The 26,312-nt window shown below is 37.6% G+C and overlaps 1 protein-coding gene across 13 annotated transcripts in view; it reads right to left on the bottom strand.

Annotated features, from left to right (window-relative positions):
* Positions 1–26,312, bottom strand: part of ADGRV1 (adhesion G protein-coupled receptor V1) — a 565,462-nt gene that overhangs the window by 524,743 nt on the left and 14,407 nt on the right. For all 13 annotated transcript variants that reach the window (XR_013827796.1, XR_013827797.1, XM_079918356.1 and 10 more), the window contains exon 2: positions 291–475. Coding sequence is in view for 11 of the 13 variants with exons in the window: in XM_079918356.1 (XP_079774482.1) it covers positions 291–475 (185 nt within the window). In the remaining 2 variants the exon portion in view is untranslated. The remainder of the gene's footprint in view (positions 1–290; positions 476–26,312) is intronic.

Below are 26,312 nucleotides of genomic sequence, written 5' to 3'. Positions count from 1 at the left end.
TTACTTAGAAATACTTCTTCATATCTTGGGGGTTTATTTGTTTTAAAATAAACATATGAACATTTTAAAATAATCAGCCTATATCTTTAAAATACTGTATCTTTACTGTCAAATGCACATGCTACCTTAGAGCACTCTATAAACCTCTAACAGATATAAAAGGAATAAATCGTTTATCTGCAAATTGTTTATCATAATGGAACTACTCAAAGAGTTAAAAAATTCTTATCACTGAAACTAAAACATTTCCTATCTACTTCTGTAAAAACAGAACTATTGTCATTTCTTACCGATACAATTGCAGTGACATTTGCTGGGTCTCCTATCCTTTCAATGACAAGACGAATAACTGTTGTACTTGTTTCATTAACTACAAATTCTGTTTGTCCGGCAAACCTTACTTCTGTTTCTCCAAACACAAAAGGGATGAATAAAGCTGAAAGAAGATTTACTAATAAAGATGCAGAGGGCATCCCTACAGGGAAAAAACAAAAAAAGATTTCGTTCACAAAATATATCCAATATATTTTCATTACGTTGCATTACCTACAGATAAGAGTGAAGAGTTAGTAAGCAACTAAGACATAAAAATCCATCAAATATTAAGCCACCCAATGCAGATGTGTGATCACAGAAATAAGTCAAAAATCACAACCCTCTTCGGTACTGTTTACTATCCATAAGTACTTTTTGTTCTTTAATTTACATATTAACATAATAGTTATAACTTGCCTTAAACTTATCTATTAAATTTAGTTTATTAAAAAAATTTGTCCCTCCAGGGCTTCCCTGGTGGCGCAGTGGTTAAGAATCCACCTGCCAACGCAGGGGAGCTGGGTTCAAGCCTTGGTCCGGGAAGATTCCACATGCCACGGAGCAACTAAGCCCGTGTGCCACAACTACTGAGCCTGCGCTCTAGAGCCCGTACTCTGCAACAAGAGAAGCCACGACAATGAGAAGCCCGCACACCGCAACAAAGTGTGGCCCCGCTCGCCGCAACTAGAGAAAGCCCGCGTGCAGCAACACAGACCCAACACAGCCAAAAATAAAAACAAATTAATTAATTTAAAAAAGAATAATCTTAAAAAAAAAGTCCCTCCAATTTATTCTAAGTAAAACCTAAGCAACAACATGAAAGTTGAGTTAAAGCCCATCTTCTCCCAAATCAAACCGTAAAATACAAGTCAAAACTAAAAATTACCAAATGGATTGATAATCTTAATGGGACATTATTTATTTGATGATTATACAAATATGAGCAAACTTTTGGAACTGTTACATAAAGCAGCTGAAGCTAAAAGTTTATATCTTGTTTATATCTACTTTTCCCATAGTTTTGTCTTGAGAATGTTTTTTAATTTTTTAGTTATTGCAAGGAAATGCTAATCCTTTCAAAGAACACACAAATTTCCAGGACTTAAATTTCTCCCATTTTCCTGGCTAAAATACTAATATCACTTCTTAGAAAATGTCCACGTTGCTTTAAAACTAAGGAAATTTGGCAAAGTGTTTTTCTTTTCCATAACTCTTATAGTTTTCTTAGTACAATGTGTGTGTTTATGAGTCATCAATATTGTTCCTACTTTTAACACTGTGTAATTCAAGTTTTCAAAAGCCTAACAGTGCAGTGGCCTCTCGAAAGAGCTGCTATTTTGTAATGTAGATGTACCTCTAAAAATGTGAACAATTTATCTCACGGATCATTAAGATTCCAAAGGATTATGTGATCAGTCACACGAACATAACAAGTTCATGCGTTTTAAAGAAGAGTTGCATTATGTACTCTATGAGCCAAAATGCTTCCTATTAATCTTTACCTTGGTCAAGAAGTAATAAAATTCTCATGTATCTGGCATTTCCACATGGCGAAACATAGCTTTCTATTTAGGAACTACCACATAAACCAGCCCTTGATATATTTTAGGGTTAAAATGCAATTTTCTCAGTCGAGTATATTCAAACAGTGCAGTCTGGGATTGCCTAATGATGTCTCACATGTTTATGGCTGCAAAATCCATAGACAGGGATGCAGAGTTCAGATAGAGTCCAGGAAACAGACGTAGACCAACAGGGACAGAGATTCTGGAGCACTGAGGCATTTTTTACACCTGTGCCTTCTCTCTTAGAAAGCTGCCATGGGGCTAAGGGACCTGGGAGAAGAAATAAAATAGTTCACCCTCACCAACTGCAAACTCTTCCTCGACTTCTAAGCCAAGAGTGTGTACTGAGAGAGAAGGAAAGAAAAAAGATGAAAGAGAAGGAAAACAGGAAAGCCTAGGTAAGGTGGGAAACTGGGAGCTCTGGGCTAAACCAGAGACAATTGCAGATCTTTTGTGGAATTCTAAAGCCAGGATGATTTTACATCTCACTTATGACAAATAGTGGGAAAGAAAGAAACTAGGGCCAAGAAAGAGAATACAGAATGGAGGGGTGAGGAGGTAGCAACCCAGGCCTTGGATGTGTAAGAAAAAGACAACTTTGGTCTGTTGCAATTTTGAAAGAAAAATCTCAAATCCTTGAACATGAGATGTAATAGAACCATGAGTTGAGAGAAATAAGATGACACCTGAAGTTCTAAGTAAGAAAAAGTGAGACTGAGTTATAGCATGAGAAGGGCAAATCATGTATGACTGGGAACATAAGTTCTCAAAATCTGTCATGCATAACAATCAACTCCAACATTTGTTAAAATGCTGATTTGCAAACCCTGAAATTCTGATCCAGTGAGTTTAGGGTGGGGCCCAGGAATCTGCATTTAACGGACAGCCCTATCGATTCTAATACAACTGATCCTTGAGACACCCTTTGAAATACATTATCCAAGAGTGTGAGAAATTATGAGGGATGTGTCTTGGAGGAGACATGAAATAGATCACATTTGTAGCTTTAAGTTAATTACTGAATTTTTCAATGCAATACGCTTGAACTTACTGCAGACGTCCTCATATATTTTTCTACATATTACTATATAGCATTTTATGATTCCATATATCCTGAAGAAAAGATGTCATGACCTATAGAACGAAATCATAACAGCAGATGCTTATATAGTGTTGTTCTATGTACTTTATACACAATAACACAATTAATCTTCACAACACATCTGTGAAGAAGGTGCTGATATCATTAACCCTATTCTATAGCTCAGGGAACTAAGTCACAGACAGATTAGTTAACACAGGCAGTGTTACTTAGCTAAGTAAGTGGCTACGCAGGATTTGAACCCAGGAGTCTACCTCCAGACACTCTACCCATAACCACACTAGACTGCCTCTTACACATTATTCCTACAAATCACACATCTCTGTCTTTAATAACATGGTAGGTAATTTATGCTACATGTTTCCAAGCTTTCTATTATTTTAAACTCATGCACAATAACCAAAACTACCATAAAACTGCATACTTAATGCATCTCCTAAAGGTCTGCACCTTATTATTCTGATAAACATGAAATTTATTTAACTAAAACTACGGTTCTCTTGACTACTTTAAATATTTAACGTCTTTTAATGTCAGGACCAATGAGCTCAAATGGTGCATTCCTGCAGTCTCCCAGGCAATTAGATCTTGTGTTTAAGTCAGTAAACTCATTTTAAATTGACTCACATCAGTGAGTTTTGAGATTATGCAAAATGAACAAACAAGCATCACTGGAAATGCCTCAAATTCTGTGACATCATTGATAATTGAATCTCCTCTGCTTTCATCTTTTCAACTTGTAAGAAAAGTTGTTGAGGCAAAGTTGGCATTCAATAGAAGTTAGAAGATGAAGAAAAAGCTTTGAAAGTGAAGTTCCCATTAGAAGACAGGCATAATTACACAAATGCTGAATAGTTTCTTTTTTAGGGTAACTAGGTACATTTTCCTCTATCATACTAAAAATCTAGTCTTTGGAATTCCCTTTATTAAACTCAGAAAACTAGGCATTAGTAACTGACACAACACATAAATCTTACGTCTATTTCAGGTCACTTTTCTCTTATTAGATTTAATGAATGTTTTACATGACCCACAAGACCACCTATTTTAAACGTCTCTATGAAATGAATTTCAAACCACATATGTTTAAATATCATTATGTGCTTAATTCATATTCTGTCACAATTGTGAAAGAATAATTTTAGCTTCACTGAATCATTCCTCTGCTCTGCAATGGCATGATATTCCAATATTCAAATCCTCTCATTTCCAGCTATCACCCATGTTACCCTCACACCTCCCACTCCTGATCAGCATGATTCAAAAAAAAAAAATGAAAATTGTTCCTGCCAGTAGATCTCTTATCTCTTAATAAATCTCTTATTGTGTTAAAACAATATGAGATTTAGGTTACTTTCTTATTTCCTGGATTACACTATGAAGTTTGCATAGAGTCCTGATAGCATGCAGACACAAAGTCTCAGGTTCTTGCATATTCAGCCTAACCAACTAGTCACCTAATTCTACAAAAATTACTTCAAAACTAAAATCAGGAATATATTAGAACAGCTCTAACAATGCAAACTGGTTGCTTTCAGAAGAGCAGCTTACAGTTTGGTATAACATCTGTATACTGAGTGCCTACTATACACTGTATAACACCTGTGCTAATCACTGAGGACACAAAGACCCACAAGAGATGGCCCTTGGTTCCAAGATACTCACAGGGGTGGGCAAAGGATTTAGATCGGCCATCAAAGCCAACAAGACACAATTCTGATGAAATAATGCCATTTGCAGCAACATGGAGCCTGGAGATTATCACACAAGTGAAGTAAGTCAGACAGAGAAAGACAAATATAATATGATATCGCTTATATGTGTAATCTAAAACACAAACAATGATACAAATGAACTTATTTACAAAACAGAAACAGACTCACAGACTTAGAAAACAAACTTATGGTTACCAAAGGGGAAAGGCTGGGGGAGGCAGGATAAATTAGGAGTTTGGGATTAACATATACACACTGCTACATATAACATAGATAACCAACAAGGACCTAGTTTATAGCACAGGGAACTCTGCTCAATATTTTGTAATAACCTAAATGGGAAAAGAACTTGAAAAAGAATAGATATATGTATATGTATAAACTGAATCACTTTGCTGTACACCTGAAACTAACACAACCTCGTAAATCAACTATAGTCCAATATAAAATTTAAAAAAAAATTTTTAAAGACAATTCTGAGACTTTTGCTTAAGCATAAAGATGCAGATTCCCTCTACTGCTGGACTCAGGATCATGTTGATTGGGGCCAGTTTTCTCTGAAGTCTGAAAATGAAGCCAACACAGCCAAAGACAGATCTAAGAGGTGGAGAAGAGCCAAGTCTTGATAATCGAGCTCAGGTTCCTGAATCCAGTTTTACCCTTGCCTTTTCAGTTGCTGAGGCAATAAATTACATTTTCTGCTATAGTCAGCTTGGTTTGGATATTCGGTCACTTCCAGCATCAACATTTATCCATTAAATTCAAACCTGTAATATTGTGAACTCATGTCAGGATACACCAAGTGGAAGATCCCTCCTCTTCCCCTCTCACACTCAACAGCCACGGTCTTTTCTAAACATTTGTGAAAGGACACCACACCAGCTATCTTTCCTGTTCTCATGCAATTATTACCACCATCTACAATATTATCTCCTCCACCTTGAAATGGACAATTACTAGTGAGGAAATTTAGGACACACAGACAAACCAAAAATGCTTTCACAATAGAACAAAGCAGGACAGGAGTATACCACACTGATTCAGCATTCTGAAAAAGTTAATGCCCTTCTGATTGTCCTAAGGAACCCCAATATCATGCTTCTTCAAATTAGCCAGGCATTAATTCCTTTCTCTTGCTTTTTTCCCTTGATGCCTAGCTCTTCTTCCCTTCTAAAAATCTACTGGTATTTGCTAATTTCATTCCTCACTTGTATTACTTAGCACAGAAACATACTAAATTTCATTTATAAAAAAATACCTGCCCCCACAATAAGTTATAATAATCACTGAATTCTAAATTCTGTTTATCTAGGATATTACCTTCCTCCCACCTTGCCTCTTATTAATAGGTACCTCAGGAAAGGTAGCAAGTATACTATATTTTGAATAAATGGGAATAGTCTTCTACTTTAAGTTTCGATAAGTCTGTATAAACAAAATAGAATAAAATATATAAATGAGAATCAGAACCCAATAGACGACAGTGTAAAGAAAAACAGGAGAATTCAACTGATTTTGATGATTTTGAAGTGATCAACTTTCATACATAACCCTTCATCAATGTGAAAGTTAACTTGGTCTTTTTAAGTTTCACAATAAAAACTGTACAACCTCTGTGAATGACAGGAGAAGGTGAAAAGACAAACATTACTAGTGATGAATTGAAGAGATACATTGACCTTTCAGCTTCAGCTGTTGCCTTGTCAATGCCATAGCAAGCATCTTCCCACGGTGTGACCACCAGGTAATTCATACTGAAAATATGATCCTAATGGAGCAAGGTTTTCAAGTTTAGAATTACTTGAATTCTATTACATTTACTAAAGAGCATTCTAAAACTATAGAATTACTCCTGTGGAACAAGAGAAGTTTCATCATTCATATCATCAATTATTCAGCCTCTAAGAATTCTTAATCTGTGTTACTGGTATTTGGCGAGTACTACAAAAAATTAGCCATTTCCTTCTTCCATACCAAAATAGAATTTAAATGTGCAACTTTCAAAAGCAAAATAATCTAATGTTACAAATTGAGGAAATGCTAAATACTTTTAAATGATAAAGGGAGGGACTTCCCTGGTGGCGCAGTGGTTAAGAATCTGCCCGCCAATGCTGGGGAAAGGGATTCAAGCCCTGGTCCGGGAAGACCCACATGCCGCGGAGCAACTAAGCCCGTGCGCCACAACTACTGAGCGTGTGCTCTAGAGCCCGTGAGCCACAACTACTGAGCCTGCATGCCATAACTAGCCCACACGCCTAGAGCCCGTACTCCGCCACAAGAGAAGCCACCACAATGAGAAACCCGCACACCGCAATGAAGAGTAGCCCCTGCTGGCCGCAACTAGAGAAAGCCCACGCACAGCAAAGAAGACCCAACGCAGCCAAATAAATAAATAAATCTTAAAAAAAAAATGATAAAGGGAATAGTCTCATAGTTATTCAGACTATAAATGATGTTTCTTACCTTTATTTTTTACTTACTTCGCAATTTTAAGGAATATATTTTTATTCATCTTTAACATACGTAGAGGTGGTACAATATTAAAAAGGAACAAAAATTAAACAATAAAAAGTCAGTCTCCCTCACACCAGCCCCCACCTGCCAAATGCCTCTTCTACCCACAGTCCATTACAGTTATCAATGTCGTCTGTCTCTCATGAGAGAATCTATTATACACGTATTAAAATGTATGTCTAGGGACTTCCCTGGCGGTCCAGCGGTTAAGACCTCACCTTCCAATGCAGGGGATGCAGGTTCAGTCCCTGGTTGGGGAGCTAAGATCCCATATGCCTCCTCGTGGCCAAAACACCAAAAACATAAAAACAGAAGATATATTGTAACAAATTCAATAAAGACTTTAAAAAAAAAATGGTCCACGTAAAAAAAAAAATGTACGTCTATAGGAGAAAATGCCTGCAATGAATTCTGTTTTCTTCTACATACAGACTACAGGAATCAACACATTTTTTCAAGACAGTGGTTAACAGAGAGGTAAATACTAGGCTTCGATGTAGACATTCATAATGGAAGCATATTTATCGTCTCAACTACATCCCCGTCAATATTGTAGATCTCATCAATAAAATGATGGTTTCTGCTGACTTTTACTATACCTATCAATTCACCCTCTAGGGAATGGTAGACACAAATCTGGAAACCTGCACCTTCCTAGATCACACATTATAAAACCTACGTTAATTAAGACCTACATTAAGCATGATCTCTACACCTGAAACACAAGAGTCATCTTGAGATCCCCTTTAACATCATCCTGGGATTCCCTTTGATTCTTCCCTGTGTTTGATGTCCTGTTTGCTGATTCCATGTTTTCCTCTTTTTTGGTTTACTTGGTTTATTCCCTTGTTTTGATGGAGAACATCCTCCAGTAACTTCCCAAGAAAGGGTGTGTAGAGATAAATGTTTTAGGTCTTGCATATTAGAAATTACCGTAATATTAATCTTCCACTTAATACTTTCACTGGGTATAGAATTTTAGGTAAAAACAGTTTCCTTTCATTATTTTGAAAGACTTGTTCCATTGTTTTCAATGGAACAGTGTTGCTGTTAAGAAATCCAAAATCATTCTGATTCTGAAGTATTATATGTGTTTGCATATTTGTGTCATCCCCTCTCTGGAATGTTCTCCTCTTTGTCCAAAAGTGTTATGAAATTGCAGAGGATTTTTCTTGGAATGGGTTTATTTTTGTCCATTTGGCTAAGCACTCAGTCAGTTCCTTTCAATCTGACACACATCCTTCAGACCTGGAAATTTTTCTTATATTATTTCACAATGATTTATCCTCCTTCCATTTTCACTGTTCTTTCATCCTAAAACTCCTATTATTTGATATTGGTATTCTCTGACTAACCCTCTGATTTTCTAATCTTTAATTCTAATTTCCAATCCTTTGATTTCTGCCCTTTCAGAGAATTTAATTCATCATTAAATTTCAATTCTTCTACTAATTTTTTTTAATTTATGCCCCTCTGTTTTCAATTTCTAAGAGTTTAGTGGTATCCTGTTCTTCTTCCTTTATCCCATTAAACGTTCTTTTACCTTTCAGAAAGTACTTATTTTTTAAAATTTTCTATTCTCTTTATAGTCTCTGTTACCTCCAAGTTGCTTTGGTATTTACTCTGGAATCTATCTTCTATGTAAAATTTCTTCATTTTCCACGAGATCATGTACTCTCATTTTCATAAGTCACCAAATAAGCATATCACAAAAACCATTCAAGCTGCTCATATCTGGATTACAAATGCCCATCAAGGAAAAAGGATGAACAGTGTAGAGATGCTTCAGTTCTAGAGCACATATGTGGAGCTCTAGAAGATTATGGATTTCAACTGTGCTCTCTCAACGCCACTTTGGCAAAACGCAAAATGAAAGATTCACTATACTAAACCCTTTGAGACAAACTCAGAAGCAATAAATTAAGTCAAGATATGTTCACGCAGCCGCCAAATCTGAGTGTGTGAAAGGCAGCTGTCAAGGAGCAGTAAGACATACTTGCCTTTTTGCTCCTTTGAAATACAAGGATCCTGTGTCTAAAGGAAGGTTTCTTGAACCACCATTAGATGGCACCCCTCCATCTTCCAAAACAATCTATAAACCATTTCTCAAATTATGAAAAGAGGTTATGAGAATTTAAAGATAGATTTTTGCCACCCATAACTCTCTACAAATACGATTTTTAATTCTTCATAGAACTCAAAGACAAAAGTCACAAGAGTAATTTTCTTGAAATTAAGATCTCACTATGAGAGCTCTAATAGTTCTCATCTTTCCTCTTAGATTCAGTATTAACCTAAAGAAAAAAGGTGGGGAAAGGTTCTCTTAGTCACTTTGTGTGAGTTTCTTTCTATTCTGTACCTAGTTAATGAATATCAACTGTTTTTACTGAGCAGGTAGGTGCTTGTATTTTCTAAATGAATTATTTGCACTCATGGCAGGTAAGGGAGAGAGGTTCATGATATAAACCCAGAGGTTTCAACCCAAAGAAGCCTAGAGATGTGTGTTTTTTAGTCTAAACTGTGTTTACAAAATAATACTGCAAGAATTTTTGCCAAGATCAAATGTGAAGATTTTGCATTTTAAAAAATGGATTTCTAGACTATTTTGAAAAATTACAGAACTGGCAAATCTGAGTCCACATTTTTACATGACATCAATTGGCTGGATCTGTCCAGCAGCTGTTATTTAGACAGACAATTTGCTCTCCAGTACCCTGCCAATGTCTCCTCAGACTATTTATGCCAATCAAAGGTAGAAAAACAAGCACAAGTGTGTGCCCACACATACATATGGATACACACACTCACACACTTTGCAGACTGCCTCCCTGCAGTTTCAGGAATTTGATTTTATAAGACAACGGGAAAGCATTCCTGTTATACCTGAAGATCCTGCTATAGATGCTATGAAGCCTGTAGCTGGACACTGCCAAGGCCTCTGGGGGTTATGAGCCCCTAGATGCCTCTAAAGCAGGAGGTAAGTACTGGCTCTGGAGTCAGACATGGGCTCTACTCTAGTCTCAACCATCTTCCCAGCTGGGTGACTTTGGACAAATCAATTCCCTTCTCTGGGCCTCAAGTTCCCTCAACTGTTAAAGGGAGGAAAAAAGAACAGCTACAGCACTAGGGTAGTTGTAAGGTTCAGGGGAAGGAAATCATCCCAGCATGCCACCAAGTGCCAGATCCCAGGCTCTAGGCCTTCAACGTCCATATGGTCAAGAGACCAAAGGAAATAGATTGGGTATCCTAGACTGCCCGTGCAAAGCCCATCCTCCCACCCACTCACCCTCACAGCAGCAACAACAGAATGAAAGGAGGATGTCTGTGGTAAATGCAAACGTTGAGAACCTAGGAAAGTTCAAAAAGCACAATGAAAACCCATCATGGGTTCTAACTTCAAGGTCAGAAGGGGAATGAACTGCAACACAGTATTTGAAGAACAAAATAATGGGGTTCCTGATGTTCCTGGATGACCTGCAAAACTTGAACCACAGTATCAACTTACCTCTACAACACTGTACCTGGCATGGGAAGCATAGGTAGAAGGGAGGTCTGGGAACGTGGGAAATGCCCACCCTCCTGGTCCAACCTATCAACCCAGAAAGAGAGTACTTTTCAGAGTTAGAAGAATTGGTTTGTATTCTATCTGTAGTAAAGTGAGGTTCCTCCTGAGGAAAAAAAAAAAGGGTAGAAAAACAGAAGACAGACCAAGAGGCCCTGACGGTGTCTTGAGGTCAAAACCCCTGCCACAGCCGCTTTATGCCAGAGCCCAGTGATATCTTCAGGCTTAAACACTACACGCCTTTAACCACCTGGCTTCTGCTGGGTCATCACCATGACTTTATATCATGGTTTCTAAATAAATATTAATCATTTTCATAATGAAATAGAAAAACAAAACACGTATTTTAACTAATTAAAGTCAACACTTTATTCTGATTTTCTTTAATTTTTACCGAATGTCTTTTTTCTGTTCCAGGATCTCATCCAGGGTACCATGTTACATTTAGTGGTCATGTTTTCTTAGGCTCCTCTTGGCTGTGACAGTTTCTCAGACTTTTCTTATTTTTGACGACCTTGGCAGTTTTGAAAAGTACTGGCCAGGTATTTTGTAGAATGTTCTTCAACTGAAATTCCTCTGATGACTTTCTCATGATTAGACTGGGGTTATGGGGAAGACTTCAGACATAGTGACACTCTCATCACATGGTGTCCAAGGTACATTCTATCAAAATGACATCACTGCTGCTGCCACCCTTGATCGCCTGACTGAGGTACTATTTGTCAGATTCTCCACTGCATAGTTACTAGCCCCTGCCTCTGCCCCTTTCCATACTATACTCTTTGGAAGGATGTCACTATGTGCAGCCAACTACCCTTTTATTTTTTAAGCTTCTTATTGCTTTCCTTTAAATCAAACAAGTTCAACTTCCTTTCATCCATCCATCCACTTATTAAAAACTATATCAAGCATCAGGGCTTCCCTGGTGGCGCAGTGGTTGAGAGTCCGCCTGCCGATGCAGGGGACGCGGGTTTGTGCCCTGGTCCGGGAGGATCCCACGTGCCGCAGAGCGGCTGGGCCCATGAGCCATGGCCGCTGAGCCTGCGCGTCCGGAGCCTGTGCTCCGCAATGGGAGAGGCCACAACAGTGAGAGTTCCGCGTACCGCAAAAAAAAAAAAAAACTAAATCAAGCATCAAAACATTTTCTAGATATAGTATTGTAAATCTGTAATAACTTGTCTATGGAATCTAATTGAAAGATGCAGATACTTCCATATGTATCCTTGGAAGATAGGTATCTTTCAGGGATACATATGGAAGTCTAATAGAATAAAATATAGGGTCATTATGGAGATATGTAGCCAAATGGTTGGTTAATTAACAATTTCAGATTTTGCTCCTCAATTTCTTTGAAGTTATATGTGCATAAGCTCATTCCTGCTTCTGTTAATAAAACTCTTGAGCCACTTCAGGCAGTCACTTACCCTTGTGAGTCTACTTTCCTCATCTGTAAAATGAAGTAATAAGTCTACTGACTTTATCTGGCTAATTTGACCTTGCATTTATCTACCAAGTCCACAAATTTTCTGTTTTTGAATTCACCTATTTTTTCTTTAATCTTTATCAATTTCTCTCCTGACTGGTTTATTATAGTATTTTTTTTAAGATTCATAAATTAAAAATTATTTTAGTTTTCATTACTCCTTAGCCTCTACAGCTATGGTTTTGCTACAGGAATAGCTGTGGCTGCATCTCATAGGTTTTGATAAGCTAAGTTTTTGCTGTTATGATATTGTAAAAATTTTGTTACTGCAGATATTAGTTCCTCGGTAAAACAAGGATTACTTAGAAGAGCTGGGTTTTCTCTTGTTTCCAAGCAGAAGGGAGGTTTTTTAAAATTTTATTATCATTTTTACTTTTGTTTTAATAAAAAGTAGGCTTTTATTTAATTTTGTTCATAACATTCTGTTTTCTGTTAATCCCTTTCACTTATTAAGTTTGAAACAAAACTGAATTGTGTGAGCTAAACAATATATGGGGAAAAAAAAGAAAAAAGGGGGAAAAAAAGCCTTTAGTTCTTTGGTCTCACCAAAATTTTGTTAAGGTAAAGTAAATAGCTTCTTTAAAGTAACTACACTGCCTAAATATGTAATGTTCAGATGAATTAGGTAAAATGATAGAAAATCACCTATGGTCCAGATGAGTAATTCCTCTTTTCCATTTGTAAGGTATTACGTGCCATGCAATCTGTTACAACTGCCAGGAGTCCTCTTCTAATTTAAACAAATTTAGATACCCAACCCCTTCAATTAACAATTTTCCATAGGGCCTCAAGAGCTGTTCAAAATTTTAATGTTAAAACAAAATTAATCTGAAACCAAAATGTCTGAACACCTTCTACTCTTCCTTCAACGCCCATAGTCCTCAGCAACTTTGAAACTTGTAAAATTTAAGACTGGATTACAAACATTTCCATCCCAAAAAGTTTGAAGCCAATGATCTTTCAATATTAATTTATTTCTCCATCTGTCTCACACACACTGTACTTGTGAGAAATAGATTTAATGTCACCTCGGTATGCTACCATGTTTTGTCTATATACTTGTATCTCTAAGGGAAATCACTGAGATTAAGCTTCTCACACTGTCCAATTACACAGAATGGTTTACAAATAAAAAGCAGCACGATAAAGCCAAAAATCCATTTTGATAAATCTCTCAAACACTTTGTAGATTACAAAAGTATCCCTATCAAGCAGGTCAAAACTTCCAAATGCTAAAATACTCTTCACTGAACTCATTATATACTGTTAAGCACCCTCCGGAAGTGCCACTGACTCCAGAGTAAATTCATTTCAGGCTGGATTTTGACTAATGTTCTGATAGATGTTATTAATGTTATAACATCCATCAAAGCATCACTTCAAAATTCTATGTCAAAGTTTGAAATTTTTCCAGTTCAGGGAAAGCCCAGGAGTTTATCATTAATAGATCGTTGAGATTGGTCTGAGCTGTATAAAACATTTTGAAAGATCTTCTGATTTTTCATTATAAATAACATATTTGTTAGGTTTGATTTAAACTCATCTTTACAGAAAAGTAAATGCCTAATAACTATATTGACTTTACTCTTTCTTGCTTTCATAAACATGCTTGGTAACTATATCTGTGCTTTCCTCAAAGCATTCTTTCTTTCTTTTTTTTTTTTTTTTTTTGTGGTACGCGGGCCTCTCACTGTTGTGGCCTCTCCCGTTGCGGAGCACAGGCTCCGGACGTGCAGGCTCAGCAGCCATGGCTCATGGGCCTAGCCGCTCCGCGGCATGTGGGATCTTCCCAGACCGGAGCACGAACCCATGTCCCCTGCATCGGCAGGCGGACTCTCAACCACTGCGCCTCCAGGGAAGCCCTCAAAGCATTTTTTCTAACTCATCTAATTTTTTTCTTTTCTTACCTTAAATTTCCACTCTTTTGGGCCTTTCATGGCCATGATCCACTGCCTACACGTATTCCAAAATTAAATATTTCTCTTCTTTCTTCCTCTTAAAGGATATAGTGTTTGTTGTTTGAAATGTAGCCCAAACTCTATTTCAGCGCTATGCTGGGCGTTGGGAGGATGACAGAGTTAGATTTGATTAAAATTTTCTTACGGCTATGATATAATGAAAATTATTAATTCCTTGGAATCCTTAGTATGTAATAAGTATGAACTAGTCCAAAACAACCATGGTGCAAATATGTCACCATGCCATTATTTCTCCAAATTAAATTAAATCCTACTCAAGGCTCCATGCACCATGCTAAAAGGAAAGCCAGTTTTACCTCTTGGAGGCTCTTTACTTGCATGCTCCAAGAATTCGAGTGGATTATGCATTCCTAAAAAAGGTCTGGTGGGCTTCCCTGGTGGCGCAGTGGTTGAGAATCTGCCTGCTAATGCAGGGGACTCGGGTTCGAGCCCTGGTCTGGGAGGATCCCACATGCTGCAGAGCAACTAGGCCCCTGAGCTACAACTACTGAGCCTGTGCATCTGGAGCCTGTGCTCCGCAACAAGAGAGGCTGCGATAGTCAGAGACCCGCGCACCGCGATGAAGAGTGACCCCCACTTGCCACAACTAGAGAAAGTCCTCGCACAGAAATGAAGACCCAACACAGCAAAAATAAATAAATAAATTACTAAACTCCTACCCCCAACATCTTCTTTAAAAAAAAAAAAAAAGGTCTGGTGTCTCGCAGACTCGAGTGCTCCAGCTGCCACTGAGCCTCAGAACCCTGTACACTGTCTGAACCCGGTCCTCCTCCATCTGCCTGGACCTGCTGCCTCAGGCTGTGGCCCTCGTGCCACACTGCTCCGAGCTCCCAGCACAGGTCAGCACCACCTTTCAGAGGAGGGCCACTGCACGGACTGTACCACTTCTTCAGCCCACAGAGTCCCTAACCAGCTCCCTCCAGCAACAGAGTTTACTGTCAAGTCCTCTCAAGAGCTTAGTCTTTTCGTTCATTCACACAAGTTTGAAAGAGCGCAAAGGAAACCCATGTGCAGCACGTGGACCCTATTGCTGTACTGTGGCTGTGTCTAACATTCATTCATCACTCAACAACATTCAAAAAATACTTACTGAGTCTCTACTATGTGCCAGGCATTGTCTAAGGCCTGAGCACACAGCAGTTAACGTGACCAAAATCAAGACATTAAAATAGAATTTCATCTTGAGTTTCTTCCTAGGTAAATGAAAGGTAAATCCTCTTTAGATCAGTTTTTGCCTCCCAACTACGCACTCTACATGGATGTGTAAACAGTAACTGGAAAATGGATTGTACATCTTAGTAAATTCAAAATTAAACTAAGGTTTATTCTTCTTTGCTTTCATTACTGCATCAGAATGCCTATTAATACTAACTGCCCACATTTAAAATTTTATATTTCAAACACTTTAGGGATTTTATTTCCCTTCCCTCAAAATTCCCTCTCTTCCTCCATCACTAATGACTGTCTCCCAAAATGGAACACCCATACTGCTAAGACTAATCCACCACCTATGCTTCTGACCCTATTCGTTCATGCTTCCTTAAGACTTTACCCCTATTTGTCTCTCTACCTATTCTCTACCTTTTCTCTTCTCCCTCTCCTTCCTTCTCTCCAGCCCTCCCTGTGCCCCAGACGCAGTCAAACAATACCTAGTCCTCAACCTTGCTTCCTCTTCAAGCTTCTACCTCAACTCTATCCTTCCCTTCAATATCAAATTTAAACTTTCCCTCTTAGCAATTTCAACTTTTCCTAACCCCTATAAAAGACTCCCAAGTCCAACTCTTAAATTCTCATGTAAGCTCCAACCAATATTCCCCAATATGCTATGCAATGCTATGCCCACATTTTGATCAGACTAAAGAAACCTGTTGTGAATTATGTTTAGGAAAAACAGTTGTATAGATACTATACATACCTTCCTAAATATTCAAAATACTTAAAGCAAACAACAAGCACCAAGATGACCTAAACACAGCAGACTTAACTTTATTTAACCCATCATCTCCCAAGCCTATAATGACCACAGAACAATTCACCCCTACTGGTATCTATGAAGAACTAGATTCATATTTTCAACTACCTAGACACTTCCATCTAGCTACTCTTAGCACACTGTCTACCTTAGAGTAACTACTCAGTAACTGTGCATTACTGTTATTAATTCACCCAAATAATACTAACAAAACCATAGCTTCTATAAGGATGTATCAAAAAGTAGTAATTCCACCAGGTTGAAATTATTTTTAGCAACTAAGACAGGAATTCACTTTAAATGTCTCTGATTAGTTGACTTCCTAAATCATTTACAGTTCCCTAGTGGCTAGTTAAGTAATGAGCCATCAGCAGTTATACCTTTCCTTTAGCAGATCTCTAGTTACTTTAGCCCTTTATATTGGTTTGCTTAACCTCTCTGCAATTTAGAGTAAACAATTTAAACTATTTTGTCATTAATACAGTAACACCAGTACATAATCCTTGTGCAAAGACCTATTTTTTAAGAAGTACTGCATCAGAGCAATAAGAAGTCCTTAAACATTTTTTATAAAAATATTTATAGGCATGAGAAAACGTTCAAGGTTAAAAAGTAGGATGAGGGCTTCCCTGGTGGCGCAGTGGTTGAGAGTCTGCCTGCCGATGCAGGGGACACGGGTTCGTGCCCCGGTCCGAGAGGATCCCACATGCCGCGGAGCGGCTACGCCCATGAGCCATGGCCGCTGAGCCTGTGCGTCCGGAGCCTGTGCTCCGCAACGGGAGAGGCCACAACAGTGAGAGGCCCGCGTACCGCAAAAAAAAAAAAAAAAAAAAAAGTAGGATGAATACAATATTACACTGAGAGCATTTTTATTTTTAAATGTCCGTGTTCACAAACAGTAGTTAGATGAATATATACCATGGCTGGTATGAGTCTACTATCATAGAAAGTTGGAACTGAAGTGCATTATTCCACTTTAAAATTGGATGAGGGCACTTGCAGCAGGTTACAGATAGCTGCCAATTCTTTGCCGCTCCTCCTGTGACAGTGGAATCTAATTCCTCTTTTCTTGAATCTTGCCAATAAAATGTAGCATAAATGTGACATTCTGGATCTTCTGAGGTTAGGTCATAAAAAGTTTTGAAGCTTCTGCCCAGTCCTCTTGGAATGCTTGCCCCAGCAGAAGCCAACCACGATTTAGGACACGTGCCTCCCTTGAGACTGCCATGGTTTGAGGAAACCCAAGCTAGGCACATGGAAAGGCTGCAAGGAAAGAGAGATACCTAGACAGCTTCTAGTTGTCCACACATGCCATGTCCAGACCTCATAAGTCAGACCAGTTATGTGAGTAATTAAGTGTCAGAGGACTCATCCTCAGTCACTATCTGGCTTTAATTCTGTGACGAATCCTAAGCAAGATGACCCCTCAGCCCTTCAAACCCCAGAGCTGTGAGAGATAATCATAAATTAATTTCAGCCACTAAATTTTGGGATGGTTCATTTATGCAGCAATAGACAACTTGAATATCTCTGTTCATGATCCTGCCATTTTAATATATATTAATTCCCCAAATCAAATATAATGTGTCACTTTAGTTCTTATTACATAATTATTTAAAAAAAATGAAGAACATCATATTATGAAATACTATAGTCTATTTTAACTGAATTTTATGCTACAGTATGTTAACCTAAAACATAATACTTTATGTAAAAAGTAAATACTAAACATACACACACATTTATGTATACAAGTGAGTATCCACATAGAAAAGTACTGAAAGAACAGTGGTCAACTTCAGGTAAAAAAAATTTGAAGTGATTTTGCTGTTTCTTTGTGCTTTTCTACATTTCCCATAGTTACCGCATTTGAGTATGTTTTACTTTGGTCATTTCTGATCCTGTTTTTGTTTTTTTGGGCTTTTTTTAAAATAAATTTATTTATTTATTTATTTGCTTATTTACTTATTTATTTTTGGCTGCATTGGGTCTTCGTTGCTGTGTGGGCTTTCTCTAGTTGCGGCGATCGGGGGCTACTATTCACTGTGGTGTGCAGGATTCTCACTGCGGTGGCTTCTCTTGTTGCAGAGCACGGGCTCTTGGCACACGGGCTTCGGTAGCTACGGCACACAAGCTCAGTAGTTGTGGCTCGTGGGCTCTAGAGTGCAGGTCAGTGGTTGTGGCGCACAGGATTAGTTGCTCGGCGGCATGTGGGATCTTCCTGGACCAGGGCTCGAACCCATGTCCCGTGCATTGGCAGGCAGATTCTTAACACTGCACCACCAGGGAAGTCCCTGATCCTGTTTTTGAAGAGCAAAATATAGATCTCTGAAACTAAACCCGAAAACTAAGATCATTTATTACCCCCATCCTAACACTTGAATTGTGGATATAAATCCCCAGGGCTTAATTATAATCCAAGAATTACAACCTTAGAATTCTGTGAATGTATTCTCAACCCATTATCAAAATACAGAACTTCTAGATATGTTTAGTACCCAAGTGTGTTTATAAAACAAAAAAGGCAGAAACATCATTTAATCAAAATAAGAATACAAACAAATCTCTCATCATCTTTGTACCTTTCCTGTTTTCTTCCTTATGCTCCATTCTCCATTTTCTTCTTTCAGCTGCATTACATGACTTGAGAAGAGAACACAGTTCCCCCCACACACATGTATTTCACATCCTTCTATGAAATCCTTTATACCAAAACTTACCTTTGAAGAAAATTCACAAATGAAAGGAAGCCTTTAATAGAATTCACTGTGTGTATCAACTACAATATCTTTCATCTCTTGACTTTGCCTTAGGAGATCTGGTGTCACGAATTGAAATACAGGGAGTCTTTTTCTCATAATGCAATGACTCCCTCAGACTTGCTCCTTTTTTTATGTTGCCTTTGATCGATGTGTCCAGGGTACAGAATACTCTGAAGTTATACTACCCACTCGGCCCTCACTTTCTAGCATGGTAATTGTCCCTTCCTTCCATCATAAAATTTATCAGATTAATTGGCTTTTTTAAAAAGATGTATCATTTTTCTGTCTGAATTTTTTTTTACAACTCATGAAAGACAATACTTTCTTTGTTAATTCTTATTCTTTCAACTTTAAATTTTAACTTCATCCTATTTTAAATCCCGAGTGCCATTTACACTTACAAAATCCACTGAGAAGGTTGAGGTTGTGAGGAGGTAGTTAGACGAGGAGTGAAGGGTTTACAAAAATTGGCTTACTTGAATTTCTCTTCTAACTTGGACTTGCTTTCCCGTTATCAGAGCACAACCCCTCCCACTCTAAATATCTCCCATTTCCCTAAGTTCAGCAACCTCCTATAACTCTTTAAATACGCTCTTGTGGTTTAGGATATACTAGAAAGCTAGCAATACAAAATGTGACTGAAAGAGCAGGTGGACACTTCCTGCTTCTTGAGTCACCTTCTCATGCAGCTTCCTGACGCCACACACGTCCGGTTTTCCTTCTCACTCACTAGGTACCCTTCAGCCTCCTTTGCTGGATCCCTATTGTTTTCCTGATGTCTGCGTGACAGAATATTCCAGTTCTCAGGCCCAGACCTCTTCTCCATCTACACTCACTCTCACTGTGATCTCATTCACCTCACTGCTTTAAACATAAGTCTTCCAAATTTACACCTCCAGCCAAACTTCGCCCTAAATTTGGGGCGAAGATGTCAATCAGACTATTTGACACCTCAAGGTGTAGGTAATCTTTTAATCTAATTTTAATTTTCAAAATATATAACTCATTTCTATGAATACAAGCTCAAACCTACAGTATAACAAGGTATATTCAAAGAATTCTCACCTCCGTCCACCTATTCCTTTCTTCTCCCTATAGGAAACCATTTTTACTAGCCCTGGAATTATGTTGCTAATGTTTCTTTGGCAAACATAACTATATAGAGACAAACAAACTGAAACAAAATAAGGTAACTGTATATCAGGTGGTGATATAATCACACAGACAAAATAATTATCTCTAGTGTGTTTAGAACATAGTATTTCAACTGTCTGCCCTAAGTAGAATAAATTCTAAGGACAAATACACCTGCAAAGAAAGCTTATACTTCATTCCGTATTCTTATTGTCAGTGGTAATATCAGTATTATTTTGTTTAAATTAAATTTTTATATTGTAGAATATACATTTCAGGACCATACTTTATACATTGTAGAATATATTTTGAAACTATATATGTTGTAGAATAGAACAAATAATAAGTAACTACATAAGAAAAGAAAGAAACGACAATAAAACCAAAGAAATTATGCCAAGTCTATATAAGGTTAAACTTAAGTTGGAAATAGCAGTATCACTTCATGAGTTTTCTTTGTAAAAATAGGTATTTCCTGACTATTGAGCATTAAAAAGGCTTAGAAGTAATGACAAACCCAAAACAATAAGCATCACTAGTGCCCAGATTTTTGTCTCTAAACACCATTCCCCCCCCGCCCCCCGCAAAAGGAACCAGGGCTCTTTAGAGGAATAACTGATGTCTGGGGAGGGAAATACACAAAATGAACCTCAACATCTCATACCAGCAAGGAAGCTACTGCAGATTAATGAGGTCATGCCAATGGGACACAAGAGGAACATGAAAGGATTCCCACTGATCAAAGATTAAAATTTTGTGCATCTAAAAGGGTAATGACTGCAATTGTTTGAAACACATTGAATATATAAATCCTTATGTTCAAAAGGATACTAAAATCAATCTATCTGCCTGTCTCATTGGTCACCACTGAAAGCAACTAGGGCAACAACTCCTTACTCTGAAATTAACATTTAAGAAGAACAATTAAATATTTATCCTGTCTATCCTGGGTAAATTCCTTTACAGAGTAACCAAATAGCCTAGTTAAGGAAAAAGTTTTTCCTTAAAGAATTCCAGCTAATGTGGCAAGAATGACAGAGTTAGAAAAGCACCTTTTTGCAACTCCTAAAAAAATAACTAAAGAAATGATCATTCATGGATGAAACAATTAGATAAAAATCAAAAAATAAATTAAAGACTCGAATATAAGACCGGAAACCATGAAACTCCTAAAAGAAAACATAGGGGGTAAGCTCCTTGACATCGGTTTCGGCAATGATTTTTTGGATTTGACATTAAAAGCAAATTCAACAAAAGCAAAAATAAGCAAGTAGGACCATATTAAACTAAAAAGCTTCTGCTTAGCAAAGGAAACCATCAAAAAAAATGAAAAGGCAACCTGCAGAATGGAAGAAAATATTTGCAAATCATATATCTGATAAGGAGTTAATATCCAAAATATATAAAGAACTCATAAGACTCAATACCAAAAAAAAAAAATCTAATTAAAAAAAATGGGCAAAGGAACTAAATAGACATTTCCCAAAGAAGACATAAAAATGACCAACAGGTACATAAAAATATGCTCAACATCATTAATCATCAGGGAAATGAAAACCAAAACCACAATGAAATATCACATACTGCTAGAATGGCTATAATCAAAAAAGACAAGACATGTGTTGAGAAGGATGTGCTCTGTTGGAGGGAATGTAAATTGGTGCAGCACTGTAGAAAACATTAAAAAGTTTCCTCAAAAAGATTAAAAATAGAACCACCATATGAACCAGCAATTCTACCTCTGGGTATATATCTGAAGGAAAAAAATTAACTACATCATAGAGATATCTGCACCCCCATGTTCACTGCAGCATTATTTACAATAGCCAAAGCATGGAAATAACCTAAGTGTCCATCAATGAATGAATGGATAAAGAAAATTTATATATATATATATAGTGGAATATTATTCAGCCATAAAAAAGAAGGAAATCCTTCCATTTTGACAACATGGATGGACCATGAGGACTTTACGCTAAGTGAAACAAGTCATACCTAGAAAGATAAATACTGCACAGTCTTACTTACATGTGGAATCTTAAAAAACAAACTCAGAAACAAAACACATCAGTGGTTGCCAGAGGGGGGTAGGGGTGGAAATGGGTGAAGGTGTTCAAAAAGTATAAACTCCCAGTTATAAAATAAGTCCTGGGAATGTAATACACAGCATGGTGACTACAGTTGACAATATATTCAGAACTTGCTAAGAGAGTAGATCTTAAAAGTTCTCATCATAAGAAAAAATATTTGTAACTATGTGAGGTGATGGATGTTATCTCAACTACTGTGGTGATCATTTCGCAATATATACATATATCAAATCAGTTTCCTGTACACCTTAAACTAATACAATGTTACATGTCAATTATAAAAACTGCCGGGGGTCAGAGGGCGGTTAATGGGAAACTTGTGAATGGAGGGATTGGGCTTTTACCACCCAAACCCACTGCTGACTCCTAGTATCGCTAAAGAGAGAGAACCAGACATGACCATACAAATATCATATAAAGTTCAGAGCACCACTTATGTTGCCCAAAGTACAGAACCTGAATCCAATGGAGGCTTGAAAGCTAACTCCAAGTTTACCAGGAAAGAAAATAAAACAGGGAATAAAGAAACATTAAGTATTCCAAAAAGAAAGAAACAATCAAATCCAGAACATGGACATTCTAGGGGACAAATTACCAAGTTTCTTCAACACATCAAAGGTATGGGGGAAAGGGGAGATTCAAGGGGACTTTAAGAGGCTGTCAGATAGAATATCTAAGAATTATTTACATAATAAATAGAAGAATCAAACTCTAAAAGACATTTTTGAGACAATCAAGGAAATCTGAATATGAACTCATTACTGAATGAGACTATGGAATTATTGTTAACTTCGTTAGGTAAGATAATAGCATTGTGGTTATGTAAGAAAATAACCACATTTTTTATAGCTTCCTTCTGTGATATGTTGAGATACATGAAACAAGTATGGCAAAATCTTGAAAACTGCCAATTCTGGGCAGTGGTTGTAAAGGGGTCCATTTTACTATTCTCTTTATGTATGTGTATGTTTGAAAGCTTTCATAATAATACATATTTACTGGCAAACCCACATAACAATTCAAAGCTCTAATTAATTTAACAGTAACTTTTCTTTTACCCCAACTAGGGCTGCCTGCAAGCGGTCCTCTTAGGCAAGATCTCTTTAAAATGACCTCAGGCTAACATCCCTACTGTAAGTGTCATGGCTGGCCCTTAAGGCTTACTTCCCTTTGCCCTGTTGTGGGAGGTGATGCATTCAGCCTGGACACGTCCCTCCATCGTGCTGAGCCCTCTCAGAAACTATTCAGGAACTTTTTTGCTATGGTCCTCATCCACAAATCAAACTCTCCAAAGGGAGCTGAAGTCCTCCTCACCACATTTAAGATAAGGCACAGATACACCCAGGAAAGGGGACAGTCACAGCACTTCCACGGTTCTTAAAATATACACTCTCCTCAGAAAATCCTCTCTCAGACTTCACTCTTTTGAATTTTTATACACTTTATACGAGGAATTTTTTTAATTATGCAATAAGTTTGTTATCTTCTTTGAAATTTTGAGTCTCAGCAATTTCTCACAATTTGCTTTGACATTTAATATGCATATTTTTTGGTGCCTCAGTTGAAAATTCCAGTCTAAAAAAATGCATGAATATACTGCCATCGGGAAGTCAAAGTGGCTTTTTCCCCTTTTAAATAACCCACAAAACATACCCTCTGCCAAACTGCCATCACTTCAACAAAGCACTCCATGAGAGCTACTTTTCTTATTATGTTTTTAGTAACAACAGCAGTGTGGTAGTTTTCAAATATGGCTCCACAACTTTTTGACCCTTCTCCATTGAGAGATGGACTTATATGCCCCCTCTTCTTAAATCTAAACTCTGTGGCCACTTGCCCGCAGAATTCAGTGGAAGTGAATACTGTACTAGCTTCCAGGCCCAAACCTTAAAACACTGACAGTTTCCACTTCCTGTCTCTTAAATACTGCTTGCTCAAGGAACTTAACACCATGCTGTGAGGAAGTCCAAGTCTCCTCATAGGGCAGTCCACGTGGAGAGGAACCGACAGCCAGCATCAACTTGCCAGCCACTGGGAGGGAGACTCCTTGGAAGAGGACCCTCCAGCTCCACGTAAGCTGTCCCAGAAAACACTGTGTGGAGCAGGACAAGCTGTGCCCACCAAGCCCTACCCAAGTTGCAGATTCATGAGCAAAATAAGTGTTTATTTTAAGCCATTAAGTTTTAGAGTGGTTGGTTGTAACTGAAGCATACATAAGCGAGGGCTCCTCTGCAAGTAAGAGTACAAAATTAAATACAAAATTGTCAGGGGTTGTTATCTCTCTTTGCATTCTCTGGCTTTCCACCTTTTTATGTCCTTACGTTTATTGTGTGTCTCTTGTAAACAACATATAATTGATTTCTATATTTTTTGGTCATTTCTGATAATCTCTGTGTTCTTATTGAAGAGTTAAATTTATATTCATTTATTACAATTAGTCTTATATTTAGATTTTTTTCTGTCATGTTATTTTGTGGTTATTTTGCCCTGCTCTTACAGTTTTATTATTTCTTCTCTTTCTTCCCTTCGCTGTGCTTGCAGATGTGTTTGTTTTTTGAGAGATTTCATTTTCATCCTATAAACTTTTAAAGGTTTAAAGTTAATATCTTCGGACCAGAGGGCAGACAGCGGAAGCAAGCAGAACTACAATCCTGCAGCCTGTGGAACAAAAACCACATTCACAGAAAGACAGACAAGATGAAAAGACACAGGGCTATGTACCAGATGAAGGAACAAGATAAAACCCCAGAAAAACAACTAAATGAAGTGGAGATAGAAAACCTTCCAGAAAAAGAATTCATAATAATGATAGTGAAAATGACCCAAAACCTCAGAAAAAGAATGAAGCCAAAGATCGAGAAGATGCAAGAAATGCTTAACAAAGACCTAGAAGAATTAAAGAACAAACAAACATAGATGAACAATACAATAACTGAAATGAAAACTACACTAGAAGGAATCAATAGCAGAATAACTGAGGCAGAAGAATGGATAAGTGACCTGGAAGACAGAATGGTGGAATTCACTGCTGCAGAACAGAATAAACAAAAAAAAATGAAAAGAAATCAAGACAGCCTAAGAGACCTCTGGGACAACATTAAATGCAACAACATTCACATTATAGGGGTCCCAGAAGGAGAAGAGAGAGAGAAAGGACCCGAGAAAATATCTGAAGAGATTATAGTCCAAAACTTCCCTAACATGGGGAAGGAAATAGCCACCCAAGTCCAGGAAGCACAGAGAGTCCCATATAGGATAAACCCAAGGAGAAACACTCCGAGACACATAGTAATCAAATTGGCAAAAATTAAAAATAAAGAAAAATTATTGAAAGCAGCAACAGAGAAACAACAAATAACATACAAAGGAAGTCCCATAAGGTTAACAACGGATTTCTCAGCAGAAACTCTACAAGCCAGAAGGGAGTGGCATGATATACTTAAAGTGATGAAAGGGAAGAACCTACAACCAAGATTACTCTAACCGGCAAGGAACTCATTCAGATTCAATAGAGAAATCAAAAGCTTTACAGACAAGCAAAAGTTAAGAGAATTCAGCACCACCAAACCAGCTCTACAACAAATGCTAAAGGAACTTCTCTAAGTGGGAAACACAAGAGAAGAAAATGACCTACAAAAACAAACCCAAAACAATTGAGAAAATGGTCATAAGAACATACATATTGATAATTACCCTAAACATGAATGGATTAAATGCTCCAACCAAAAGACACAGGCTTGCTGAATGGATACAAAAACAAGACCCATCTGTATGCTGTCTACAAGAGACCCACTTCAGACTCAGGGACACATTCAGATTGAACGTGAGGAGATGGAAAAAGATATTCCATGCAAGTGGAAATCAAAAGAAAGCTGGAGTAGCAATATTCATATCAGATAAAACAGACTTTAAAATAAACAATGTTACAAGAGACAAGGAAGGACACTACATAATGATCAAGGGATCAAACCAAGAAGAAGATATAACAATTATAAATATATATGCACCCAACATAGGAGCACCTCAATACATAAGGCAACAGGTAACAGCTGTAAAAGAGGAAATTGACAGTAACACAATAGTAGTGGGGGGACTTTAACACCTCACTTACACTAATGG

The sequence above is a fragment of the Stenella coeruleoalba genome (genome assembly GCF_951394435.1).
Source record: "Stenella coeruleoalba genome assembly, chromosome: 3".
NCBI lineage: Eukaryota > Metazoa > Chordata > Mammalia > Artiodactyla > Delphinidae > Stenella > Stenella coeruleoalba.
The sequence above is the reverse complement of the archived record's forward strand: the minus strand, read 5'-3'. Positions and strand labels throughout refer to the sequence as shown.